At 35.4% G+C, this 14,177-nt stretch overlaps 1 protein-coding gene across 7 annotated transcripts in view; it reads right to left on the reverse strand.

Moving 5' to 3' along the window:
- Positions 1-14,177, reverse strand: part of DCAF6 (DDB1 and CUL4 associated factor 6) — an 81,718-nt gene that overhangs the window by 44,003 nt on the left and 23,538 nt on the right. For all 7 annotated transcript variants that reach the window (XM_035315219.1, XM_035315218.1, XM_035315215.1 and 4 more), the window contains exons 5-9: positions 10,098-10,211; positions 8,945-9,080; positions 6,763-6,977; positions 3,332-3,425; positions 165-284 (exon numbers count right to left, since the gene is read on the reverse strand). In XM_035315219.1, the coding sequence (XP_035171110.1) occupies positions 165-284; positions 3,332-3,425; positions 6,763-6,977; positions 8,945-9,080; positions 10,098-10,211 (679 nt within the window). The remainder of the gene's footprint in view (positions 1-164; positions 285-3,331; positions 3,426-6,762; positions 6,978-8,944; positions 9,081-10,097; positions 10,212-14,177) is intronic.

Below are 14,177 nucleotides of genomic sequence, written 5' to 3' on the forward strand. Positions count from 1 at the left end.
GACCCCTTTGCACTATCATTCACACGGCATCTAGACATACTCATTTCTTCAGAATACACTAAAAATTTAGTTTACACCTCAGAAAGACTGATATTCAAGGCCTTTACATTCAGCATAATTATACTTCCTATTGTAATTATTATTCTTGAGAAAAAGGAAATCACCTCTGGACCGTGATCTTCCTCGTCCCCGATTGCTTTGTGCAACTTCACTAGCTTCTTCAAACCATCTTGACAGCATGTCTGACATCCTCTGCATTAGAGAGACATTAGGACTTTGCTCCCCTGTAAAAATAGCAATGCTAAAGTTTGACAAAAGCATTCTTCTCTTCCATTCAGTCCTCCCCCCACTACCTCCTCCACTGAAAAAAAGAATGCACGACATACTACTTAATTACATAACTAGTAATCCTCTGAACCAATGCCACTTCTCCGTACAACAGAGCAAAAATTGCCAGCTGAGCATGGCATTACAAAAAACAAACAAACAAAACAAAAAAACACATCAAAAACCCACCTCCTAAAGCTTTCAATTATTCTCTACTCTACAAATAACTTTTGTAAACACGACATTGCAAAATTTATGTCATTCAGTCTTAAATGCTGGTTAAATAAGAAAGCCCAGATTGTTACTTTTTTTTTTTTTTTTACAACTAATTATAAAACAACAAATTTTATCATAAAAAAGACATGATACTTTTAACATTTCCAGAATGCTGCTTTGTGATTTACTTTTACCTCATGAGCACAATTTAGTAAAACAGCAGAGCTCTTATACGGTATTTAATTTTTACATTTGGATTGGAAAGACTCTTAAGCAGCAATATCTTTGCATGCATTTTCTTTTAACACAACCCAAAGCATTTCCTTCTCATTTTATTTCTGATTTTATTACATATGTTTTTTTTTATTATTATTTTTATTTTTTTTCAAGGAAAGAGGATTCTGTTTGTAAAGGGCTGAAATGGAAAGTTTGAATCTTTAAGTGTGTTTTGTATTCTACAAAATGTTTGTTTATCTTCTTGAACACACTGACAGCTTCCAATAGAAAATGATTCCACTGGACCAGACCATTCCATTTATACTGTTGTATAATAACTTCTGCTGGTCCCTCAGCCTCTCTTGAAATATGCAACTTTTAAAAAAGCTTTGTAATCAAAGACCTTAAGAAATGAAATCATTGTGAAGTACAATTACTTACCAAAACACATATGCAAAAGATATTTTAATACCCTGCAGACTAAAGCTAACATTGAAAGACTCCTTAGCGTACTCAGGAAAAACACATACAATGAGAAAATGCCTCTCCTAAAGATCAATTCTGCTAACCACATGGATGTTGTAAAAGCTGCCAGACTGACCAAGTATCTGGAACAACTGGTTATCTGTCAGGGCTGCATATAAATTTCACGGCTAGGATATACCTTGAATATATTATCACCAGACCTTATTTTTAGATTACTTCCTTCGCAGTTGAGTTTAAGAGACGTTGTTGGGAAGGGAAAAGGGAAGGGAAAACACCAGCCTAACCCCCAAGAAACAAGGCCCCTCATTCTCACTCAACTGCCTACATCTATCCTCATTTTCATACTGTGGGTCTGACCCTCCCCTGGGATCCCCTACTCCCTCTCTATACCCCAGGTAGAAGAGTTCTGGCCTCAAAAGCTTAAATCAACAAATGGAATGCAACAGTCAAAGAAAACAGGCAAAAGGTGGCTAATGATGGGAAGGGGGGAGATAATGAACAGTTAACAGAAAAATAAGTCACAGGTCACTGCCTGCCTAACTAACGCAAAACAGGTATTCTCCTGAACACATCAGTCACTATTCTATCAAGAAACACACAGTAAAGATTCTGAAAGTTTGTTGTGACAAAGGAAAATCTAGCCAGTGTCTGTACTGGAAGAGTCCTTACACTTTATTTTCTCCCTGGAAGATTTACTTGATAGCATGGGGAAATAACAGCTAGATGGACACTTAGGGTTTTAACTAAAAAAGAACTCATATAATGAGTAATTTTGATCAGAGACAAAGCTGCTATTAATTCTGATAGGAAAAACCTACAACAAAAATGGTAGCCTGAGCGTCCCTAATATGAGGAGGTACACAAACGAGTCTGTGGAATCATGAAAGCACTAAGTGAGCAGAATGCAAAACTGCTAACAATCAACTCCTGTCATATTAGAACAAGGGGTCACATGATAAAACTAACAGAAAATAAATTTAAAAGACAGGAAAGAAGTAATAATTTAAACAGTAAGCAGTGAAATTCTGGATTTTTGTTTGTCATAGGAAATACTACGGACAGGTTCAAGAAGGGACTACTGAAATTCACAGGCAATAAAACCATAAGGAAATCCTAACAGAACAGACAGGAATGTACCCTCTGAAGTTTATAATCCAGTAACTGCAAACAGTGGCAGAGCAGCAAAGTCAGACTAAAGTGAGAGGTCAGGCTTGCAATCTCTCCCCAGATGGCATCACCTATTGTTAGTGTTGGATACAGAACCCTAGTCTACATGGACCATTGATCTGTCCCAGCTGGACACATCTGTTCCAGTTTAAGGAATCAAGAAGATGAGAAAGCCAACAAAGAAGATCTAGAAAGGGAAGTGATAAGCAGAGGGAAATTTAAGGGAATTACTAGTATCCCCACAACCTTCCTGAGCTAAATAGAAACACATTATTAGACATAACAGTGATAAAGCACCCTCTGCCCTGCTTCAGTATCTCATTTTTTGACACTAAACCATCCACTTTATTACACAATTACTTGAGGTTTCATATATTTACAAACATATATGATTATGTTACATTATACATTACAAACATGAAAATATGAGCATAAAAATTTTGTCACTACATATAGGTGTTTTGTAAAAGTGAAAGAAAAAAAAAATATCAGAAACCTATTGCTTTGAGTTCCAGTCCCCTAGAGAGCATTTCATTTGCAACTTTGATTGCGGATGCAGCGTAACTACAAAAAGGAAAATATGCACTTGTTTTGCCTCATAACCAACAACAATGAAGCAAGCTCCCCTTGATCTACAGCAACTTAACAGAAGCAATGTAATTTTTCTGGAGAAAAGATTTTCAATTTAGACAATTTTAAAAATCACTACAGAACAGCAGTTCTCTGTTAACTTATACGTAAAGACTCTTAAGACCTGGCTGATTCTTAAGACGTGTATAGTTTTTATCTGAAATATTTCCATATTTCAGGAATACTTAAGAAAAACTGGAAAAACAACCAACCAACCAAAACAAAACAAAACAAAAACGGCAACAACAAAAGAGAAGACAAAGACAGCTCCCAGCAGCAAACACATTACCATCTCTCTCCCGTTCACTCTCAGGCCTTGCTCTTGGTCCAGTATCTGACCAATCTCCTCTTAGCCTCAAACGTTTAACAGGAGGTTGCCGTAACTAGGAGAAAAAAAAAAAAAAAGGAAAGGTATTATATAGTTATTCATATTGAACAGTACAGAATTCTGAGTTTAAAAATAAATACCATATCTCCGTTTTCTTAAGTTATGTACATTTGTCTGTCACACACAAAAAATTAGTATCAGCCATATGCTCAGATCAGCTATGAATAAGCACAACGCTGTATGTATATACTGGCGATAGTTTTAGCTATACAGAATTTCAGCAGTCTAAATCAACTCTTACAAGTATTGAAGCTTCTACGTTACTCAGTAGTACCTTTACTGTATTGTGACATTCCATACTGAACAACAAATTCAGTCTGAATTCTACAGAAATATTCCCCATACAGAAATTCGTAAAGAAATTGTTATGAACAGAAACTTAAATTTCTTTTCTACCCTGTAATTTATTTATTTTTCAGTAACAGTGTTGTTTTTTTCAGCAAGAAGTACAAAACAAGTACTATATACGTGGTGCTACTTTTGCTAACTTGAAAAGAAACAGCTTTGCACATTCAAGAAGGCAGTTCAGAGTTTGAAATTAAGAGCATTGGCTAGATATATATTGCTTATACAAACAAAACCAAACAAAAACAACAGTATTGAACTATTGTGCTGTCAATTTGGGATTAAATGTTAAACCACTGCAGTGAAAGCATATTAAAGTATTAACTTTCAGGAGCCTGCAGATTCAGAAAAAAGCTTTACATTCCTTCTACTCTGTAGAACGTAAAACCAAACTGAAATAAAAATAGAATTTAAGTAAAATTATCTGGCAAGAAAAGAATACAGGACATATTCTGTACCTAAAGATGAAAAGAATACATAAAATCTGCTAACAGGTGGTCACAATCTTCTCTCTCTGGACAAGGCAAGCAATCACTTCTCTACCGAATTACTTCACATCAGATTGTCATTACATAGGAGAAAAGAAAAATGCAGAACCATTCATTTGTGACATCATTTTTCTGTGTTTTTCTTTTTTTGTCTCAATCAGGTAACAGTCTAACTCAGCTGGACATTCTTCCTCAGTCCTATAAGCCTACATCCAGTTATGGTCAACAGTATTTGTAGCAGTAATAGGGTGACTATTGCTCATTAAACACAGCACTGTCTTTGCTACTAACAGGTCACAGACTTAATATGAAGCTAACAATGGCACGTGCTGCTGGCTCACCGGGCTTTGTCTGGACTTTACTTGTTTGGAGCTTTCTTGTAGCTCATTTAGCTGCAAAAGCAATTGTCTAGTGACTAGTTGATTATTACCTAATTTGCTGTAGTTTTCCTTAGAGTTGCATAAATGCATGGTGTGCAACCTGTTATTAACAGCTCTGACATATACAGGAGGCTGCCAGCTGCTTAAATTACATAAAAAGAATCAACTATACCCATGGGTAAAGAGCATAAATGCAGCATTAAGAAGTACAGGCATGGGGTGAGGGCAAGAGATCTTGCACGTGTGGACACATGGGAGGACACCAGAGGCACCTTCTCAGCAGCTCACCAATGGGTCTTTAATGATAAGGTTGTGCCACAATGAATACAGTTTCAGGGGGTAACAACAAGTACATAAAAGCAATAAATTATGCCACATTGGCAGACTGTCATCCCAGTGAAGACAGCAGGATGCTGACGTACTGTAAACTCCCTTGAGGCTCCTGTTTCAGACTAAAGATAAAGACCCCTGGACCCTGAGGAGCTTGTGAAAGGGTGAACCAACACAAAAGACAAGACTTTCCTCTAAGCAAAAGCTCATTGGAGCCAGAATTGCAATTTGCTTATAACTGTCTGAAATAGTGCATATCTACAGTAAATATGTATTAAGAAAAGCCAGTTACTAAGTCCATCATCAATAGGTGCTGTGAATTCAGAAGGTACTGAAGACCAGGTAACAAATAACTGAAAACTGCATGCCCATATAATGGCAGGCAATACCAGGCATTTTGTGTCAAAGTGCTTGATTCCGTACATTAGATACGGAGTATACACATTTTGTCACACCATGCAATTGGCACATTTCAATCTGTGAATAGACTTTCCTTGACCTCAGCCTACTACTGAAAAAAGAGCGGAAAAAAGTTCCTTTTCCATTTCATACATATGGCAAATGCCACATTCTGCTTTTAACTATGATTCTTTCTGCTTTATTTCACAAGTCTTCACCCTATCGCGTTTTTTTTTTTGATTGTTTTTATAAGTATGTTCAGAAAACTGCACTGCACAATTTCTTTGTTATTTCAAAAGATATTCTCCCTTAAAAGCTACTGATAAATATCAAGTGTGCTTTAAGGCATTTTGGCTAAGTTTTCAAACTTTCAGAATATAATATATCTTGAATTTTAGATAGTTCTGTTGTTTTATATGATTGAATTACAGGGGTACAATAACTGAGACCCTCTTTGTCCATGGGGATTATGCAAGTCAAAGTGCTCTGTGTCAAAACCTCTATAACGTAACTCTTCTTTCAGCATCTTTTAGTGTTTAAACTTCCACTGAAAGCCTCTATGAGTTAGAAACAGCAAAGTTTCCTTTTAAATTCCCCTGATCTACTGCATTAATAGGATTATGGTTGGACGTAATGATCTTAGAGGTCTTTTCTAAACTACATGATTCTATGGTAAGAAACTCTAAATTATCACAGAAATAAAGCTAAGAAGTGATCTGTGGTTCTCATTTCAACACAGGTACTCCAAATTCTAATCAATCTTGAGAATATGCAATAATTTTCTAAGAAAGTGAAACAGTCCCAGTATCCATTTGCAAGAAAGGCTCCAAACGGTCAGCATCCACAAGATAACTTAAGTCCCATCTTGTGTGTCTGGACCTAGTTACAGAAAGATTATGGCTAACTGTGAATCTCTGCAGCACTCACTTATTTGTAGAAAATGTGAAACTGGGAAGAATACAGAAATAATTTTATGTGCTTCCTGCTGCAAACAGCAGGTATTCCTCTACAGTCAGCCTATTTTATGCAAGGCACTGAACAGTCAGGGTACCAACTTCTGTTCATAATCAGCCTCTGCTGGACTTCCAGCATACAGAGGAAACAGAGTCTGTATTTGCTAATCATTGGCACAACCAAGACCTGCTTCTTCATTGTTCTCTTATATACCGGACCAAAAACAACAACAACACCACACACACAACTCCCCAGCCACCCAAACCTGTCTGTGTAGATATTCTACAACCATTTTTAAAACAACGCTTGAAATTGAAATGATGGCTTATGACTCATTTGAAGGGAAATACCCAATAGATGTGCCCCAACCAATAGGTGTGCCCCAAGGTGGTGGTGGTGAGACAAAACATGAGAACAGGTCATCTTAATCACTTGCCTCTTCTCTCCTCTCCTCAGAGGAAGGAACTTTAAGTTCTCGTGCTGTGTCATCCTTGGGATCAAACAAGTAGATGTAATCTGAGGAATAACTAACAAGGATCTCTTGACCATCTTCACTATAACATAGAGACGTTACTCTGCAAGATTTGTTATTGAGATGAGGAGGAACAAAACGTGCCACCATTCCAACAGTGCCCCTACCGGCATAGTTCCCTGTGGGAGAGCGAGAAAGAGAAAATACATTTACTATTGCAAACTTTCAACCAGCAGTTTCTACATACTCCTTAGTTAACATCCAAAGAAAGATGACCAGAGAAAACCTAGGCAATCTGTAGCTTTCGCATTACTTTGGTTCTGAATACTAACATATCAGATCTTCCCAGTATATTTTTTGTTTACACACACTGTAAATTATAGAGAAAGATGAAAATTTATACACACAAGCATATTCATATATCACCCATCACCTGATGGTGTGTGGATACTATCTGTAAAATTTAATACAAATGGAAATTTTGAAACATATGAAAATATATTTACACAGCAATAATGTAACTATGTATCACCACACAAATTAGGAATTCATTCTACAGAACTTTGAAAATTTAAAGACATCTGTCTCCTCTTTACTCCCCCAAATGATCTAAAAATTACCAGTTTTTCCTTGACACATAACACTTATCCCTTTGAGACTGCAGAACTACATGATATATCAGACTTACATGATAACTCACCTCCATTCTATACACTAAAACAATCTTCAATTCTAGAATTAGAAACTTGTAAGCAGATTAAAATTACCTATAAGACAACTAACAAAAAAACTGTTTCAAAAACACAACATTTGCCACAAAACTTTCCTGCACGGCATGTCTGTTTTGGCTCAGCATGTGCAAAAGTCTGGCCTTGACAAGTTCGGAGTTTAGCATCTCACACTGCATAAGGACTAAAACTGAAAGTTTAAAAGGTAAATCAGTAGCTTGCTTACTAGCAATTATCATGGAATCTCTCATCCTTAAAAAAAAAAAAAAAGATACAAAAAAGCAACGCAACAGCAAAGCACTAAACTGTACACCAATAGAACCAGAAAAACTGGTCTTCAAATTTTTGTCTTTCTACTTTTCCCTATAGGCCTGCATACCCAAATTCATCTTACTGTTGTATTGTTACGAAAATAGGTATAAAAATGAAAAAGTTTCGGTGGTTTTGGTTTTGTTTTGATTTTGTTGTTTTGTTTTTAAACAAAACTTCAGGGGAAAAGCAAAATCTAACATTTACATAGTACCTTTTAATCAACCTCCCCAGAATCTGTTCCTCAGGCAGTTCTCACAGAATTTTGCTGACCACTATGATATAAGGGAGAAATCTTGTAAGAACATTAGCCAGCTGAGAAGATTGTTTAATGTTTATTAAGTGATCTTTACTGTTTCCTTTCTCCTCCATCACAATAATCAGCAGGAAATGCTGCAAGAAATGACAGATTGTGAGACTGATTACTTTTATGAATGTGTATACACAGCTATGTATATTAATTCGCACATATGTCCAAACATAATCATACATTATGAGTAAGAGATACATTAGAATTGCATATTCACTGTGGCTTGCCACTTTAAATTTTTTATAAAAACCTTTTAGATAAGCATCTGATGCAAGCTTCCATCTGAAGAATTTGTAGCTTTTCAGTAAAATTATGTTCGATATAGCAACGATAACTGCAAAGCTAAACATATTGAATGACATTATGGAGTTCGTAAGAACCCTTCCTGTAAGGAACAACACACTGCAGCACAGCAGAATATAAGAAGGAAAGACTTTAATTAAAATTTGAGTAGACCAGAGCAGACTGCAATCATTTGCTTTTTGGAATCTTGAAATCACATGTTTCAAGACAAAGGAAGAGACATGACAGAACGTCCTTTTCTGTATTCAGTATATAACGTATTCTAAAATGGATAAAGACAGTGATTACTTATCTGAAGATTTCTATATTACCAAATATTACAGTGAAATGACTCCACTATTGGAAAGCACAGTTCTCAGAGAACAAACCTACACTTCAATCAGTATTATGCTTCAGACATTCACCACCTATTTTGGAAACAAACAAACAAACAAGAAGAACCTAAAATTGGAAATACAAACAGTTAGAAAAGCTTACTATATTGTATGTTTCCCACCTGTTGCTCTTGTACCAAGCATTCGTCGATCGTATATTCTTACTGAGCTATCAGAACAACCCACAGCAAGATAGTATGGGATTGGTGGACAGATAGCAACAGAAGTGGCAGCACGCCGACAGTTTATTAAAATATCCTGGAACAAACAAAAATACAGCATTCAGACAATAGCTTCAAGCATTTGAAGTATAATTTAGTATATATATATTTTTTTACTTTAAGACACAGGCTCATTAGTCAAGGAGTTTTTGAGAAAAACAGATCTGGCCTTGTGTAGGTAGAGTGTAAACATGCCAAACAGAAAATTCACTACAGAGAAGGAAAGCTATCAGATAAAGAAATATATCATGAGATCAAATGAAAAAGAAAAAACAAAAACAAAACAAACTAACAAAAAACAAACCACAGGAACAAACATTTGAGAACAGATAAGCGTAACAGATAAAGAATTATAAACTAGCTTGCACGTTACATTTTCCTATACAAACACAAATAATGATTTAGCTGGAAGAGGACCAAATACACAGAAAGAGTCTAAGAACTAGAATAAGTTTCACCTATGGGCAGATAGTTGGATAAAGAACTTTATTTTAATATAATTGGGATTCAAAGAAACCCCTAAAACTAGGAAATGACACTGCAATGTAAGTTTTTCTTCAATTCAACACTGCTTCTGAATTCCAAACACAGCAGACACAACTAATACCTTACCTTCTGGGGAATATTACCCATGACTAATTTGATCTAGTATAAATCATTATCAAATCTTTCCTTATGGAGGGACAAAGGATGGTCAAAAACACAAGGGTGCAGCTGAGTTTCCAAGATAATTTTTTGCCTCCAACTCCGCACTCTACAGTAACTGATGTAATCAAAACCAACAGATTCAGTTTCAAGGTAGAATCTTTTCTACCACATCTGAATCATCACACCAAAGTTCATAAACTAAAAAGATCCTAAAGTGATACTAAAAAAAAAAAAAAAAATGCCCAAACAAACTTTTTTTTTTTGTTTCTTGGGAAATATGTTGTCATCTCCACCAACGACCCTGAAATCTATTGTTTCTAAAAGCCTTACCAGAATTCAAATCCTATGTTTGTATGATGTACAGCTCTACATTTAGGTCATCTTTATTAAAAGATTTCACTCTTACATCTTTACAATCTTCCTTTGTGCAACTTGTTTTGATTCGAGTATCAAACCATCTTACAGTGCCATCTTCACCACAAGAGAGGAAAGTATAGGGATCATTTGGTACTGTCATAATCTGATCAAAAAAAAAAAAAAAGGATTAATACTTCTGAAAATACCATTAATTTCAAAAGAAAAGCATCAACATTTTGAGCAAAAACTGAAGCAGTTACAACTCAAGTTATGAATTCTATTGACGCAAAGACGAAAACTGAAGAAATGCTGATGTATCTTCATTTTCAATAAAAGGTCTGAACTACTGAAAATAAACTGTGTGGTATGATGCACATGGTGAAAAATGTATAGGCTGAATCTTACATTTATTTCTATTATTTTTTAGCAAGCAACATAGATTTATTACTATTAGTTTTCAGATAAGAATTGATTTGCTGCAATAATTCAACAGAAGCTCAGTTTAATTTCCATCAAGTAATAGAACACAATAAAAAACAAAACAAACAAAAAAACAGAAGTCTGAATGACATGAAAGTACTAAATGGCTTTTATTTCCATTGAATCATTCCATTTACGTTCACAATAATCCCCTGAAGCAACTATGCATTAAAGGCTGCTACTAACCTACCCTCACTGAATTTTACTGTTGTTATGAAAGAGCACCGTACTGCACCATTTTCCTGATCTTGGCCCTGTTCAAACCAGGGAAGACTCAGCTGGTGTCTCTTGTCTATGGCTTCATTCAAGAAGCTCTCTTAAGAAAAAATAAAAAGGCAAGCAAACATGATAAAGGTGATGACAGGCTGATGAACACACACAAAATATCACTGAACTTTTATGAAGTTACTGATAGTGGCAGTATTGTAGGTAAATTGCCAGTTTCTACAACGTACTGTGCTTGGTATTTAACGGATAATGTTTCATTTAACAACATGTTTCATAGAGCTACAAAATCAGTAACATTGTAATACGCTAATTCAACACAGAGCAAAAGATTGATTCTTTAATGCTTTTTATGCAATGATTTTCTTCTAACTCTTAATAAAAATAACCTATGGTATCTGTAAATCTCTCTACCTAAAATGTGATTACAAATGTAATCTCTGCAGGATTCAACTGTTTTTCTTGTAATGCTCAGTATGTTAACTAAAACAATGCATGCTGTGGTAAATTATACTGCTGAAAAATAAGAAAATTAACAAACAGAACAAAGCCAAGAGTTTAATAACAATGGAACAATAAAATTCTGAGCTATGGCTATGATTCTTCAATACGTTAGCATAACATACTGAAAAGAACATTTTTCACACCACATTTACTCATGTTAACTATTTTATTGGTGTAGTTATGAAAGACAGGAATTGCTCTTCAGTCCACTAAATTCTTCCAGCATTTTTGATGTGTTGTGATGCAAAACTTGCCTTAAAAACATTTACTTTGTCCCAAGAATGTTGTTGAACATGGCATAACACAGCAAACTCTTCTTTCTAGTAGCTAGGGTTTATGTTTGTTCCCAGTGATACTATTTCACAGTATACATGTAAAAATGTGGTATATACCTACACTTGCAAGTGCCAGTTCTTATGCATGGTGCTTACGAACATCCTAATTTATTTATAAGCACTAAAATAAAGAAACAGAGGTATAGACCCAAATAATTAAGAGTCATTGTTAACATATTTAAGTTCAAACGTCATATAAAAATATAATAAAAATATAATATAATAAAATAATAAAAAATATAATGCCTATTCCATTAGCTTGAAAAAAATATATAGCGATGTGATGATTTTATTGTGTAGAAAATGTGAAGGTTAAGAGTTACACTTTCTTCTCCTAAAATGGAATTAACAGGAGCAGTAATAATGAAAAGCACTTAGCTGAATAAAAATAAACTTGCAATAGCCTTGTATAAACAATAAATTCTCCAGAAACATGTTTCAAAAACTTCTCTCTCCATCTCTACGTACTCTATTCTCCTCAGAATTAAAAACAATTGTCCAATTATCTCACAGTTCATAATGATCTACACAAATTACTCTCAGTGAATGCTTTTGCAATGTCTGAAGCTCCAAGTTCAAAGTGGAATATAAATTCAAATCACATTCAAATTTAGAATTAGTACCTCCAGGCCAGATTATGTTAGCTTTTGTTATTTAGAGAATCCAGTGAGTCAAAGTTCTATATTTAATAGGATGATGTGGTTATATACAGCTGAACTGTAACATCACAAAATGTTAAATGATTTTCCCACTCCAGAAACCTCTGAGCAATGAAGCTGCATTATGTTAGAAACTGAAGCAGCACGTCAGTCACTTGCTTCAAAAGAAATGCTATTTACTCCATTGTACTTTCACATGTCAAGGCTCAAACAAAAAAAAAAGTCTACTATGCCACTCAATTACATAGGCATTTAACATTCAAGTATCAAACAAGTTTAAGACACAGTAACTGAACTTACAGTCTTCATAAAAATTCCTTTTCCTGACAAAATGTTTTATAAACCTGTGCATCAAAACTTCTTGAAGATAGCTCAAACTATTAACTTTTTTTTGTTATGTTAAACCTTGGTGTGAAGCAGTCCAAGAAAATTAATGTCAAAAAGGCACTTGTTAATACATGTGTCATATAGGAGAATTGGACATACCTTCCATTAACTGTATTTAAGCCAACCAAAACAGTATCCTACACTGTCATTCAAAACAACAGTAATGCCCCCTTTTTAACTTAATTTGCTGGTTTCAGTCACTTCATGTAATCAACCAAATTGCTGCTCAGCCCAAATTCAGGCAAATCAAAGCTTGGGACTGCCACAGTGACTTTTCCTGGCAATATTTATGCTGCCATCAACACTTCCATTTGCAGTACTCATAGCAGCTTTCCCATGACCCTGAAACTCCAAGCACCCAAACCCACTGTTCTAATGACACTTCTGCCACCACGTACACGCGTCCTCAGCATACTGTCCGTAACTGTTTTCCTATTCCCAAGCCCAAAAGCTGTTTTATACCATACCCCAGGAAACAGAGGTACCATCTGAGCCAGTAACTGGCTGCTCCTCAAGTCAGTAGCCAGCCAGCAAGGAGGCTCTTACTTCCCCTAGAGGCCTGAACACTGACCCATCCTCAACTGAGGACACTTCATCTTTAAGAAACAGCATCTTTGTCTCCAGAAGTTCTTATGAAAAGGCAGGCTTTATTTGAGGCACAGAGCACATCCAATCACTCTGCAGAACCCAAAGACTAATACACGCTGCTATATATAGTCAGCTCCAGTGGCAACTGAGGCAGTTCAAGCTTCTGGCCGAGGGCCACAGGACTGATGCTATTCAAAGGGAACGGCAGCTTCTCAGTCAAAGCAATCTCAAAACTAAAAGCAGACAATGTGAGTCTGGGATCCAGTTTAGCGAAACTGAAATTTGGTACTTGGACTACAATTTTGAATTAAACCCAGGCAAAAACCAAACACATAAAACAACCAAAACACCTACGATCCCATAAACATCTACTCAGTGAATACCACAGGGTTTGCTGGACTGACTGACCTATAAGGCCACTGGCAGGCAGGAAATGTTTCTTGACAAATCCATTAATTGAACACTTAATATCAACTGTAAGGACGCTTTTGTTACATGATCAAAAATGAATCCTAGCAGTGATTCAGCCATCTTGTTTGCTCACACAACCTCTTCATACAACCCAAATTCAGTCATAATCTAACAAAAATCTTTAAATACTTTGTTCATTTAACATACAAAAAATAAAAAGATGTAAAAACTTCCAGTGAAATCTGAGCTAAATAGTAACAAAAGCAATGAATTTGGATTTTTTTTTTGATGGAACATTCATAATCTAAGAAGAAAATAGCATGATTTCACCTATTTTAAAAATAAGTTTTACAAGCAGCAGATTTTGCTGTCATTTAAATAAGTAGGTAAATCTAATTATTTTGCTAACTGAAGTAACGCTTTGCTTCTTCATTTGCCTATATATGAACAAAATTTCCAAGTGAAGACTGAAAACACTGGATCTAAATTTACAAATAAACATCTAATATAAGACAAAATAGAGAAATTGCCTAAAACTTT

The sequence above is a fragment of the Oxyura jamaicensis genome, chromosome 1 (genome assembly GCF_011077185.1).
Source record: "Oxyura jamaicensis isolate SHBP4307 breed ruddy duck chromosome 1, BPBGC_Ojam_1.0, whole genome shotgun sequence".
In the NCBI taxonomy this organism is placed as follows: Eukaryota; Metazoa; Chordata; class Aves; order Anseriformes; family Anatidae; genus Oxyura; species Oxyura jamaicensis.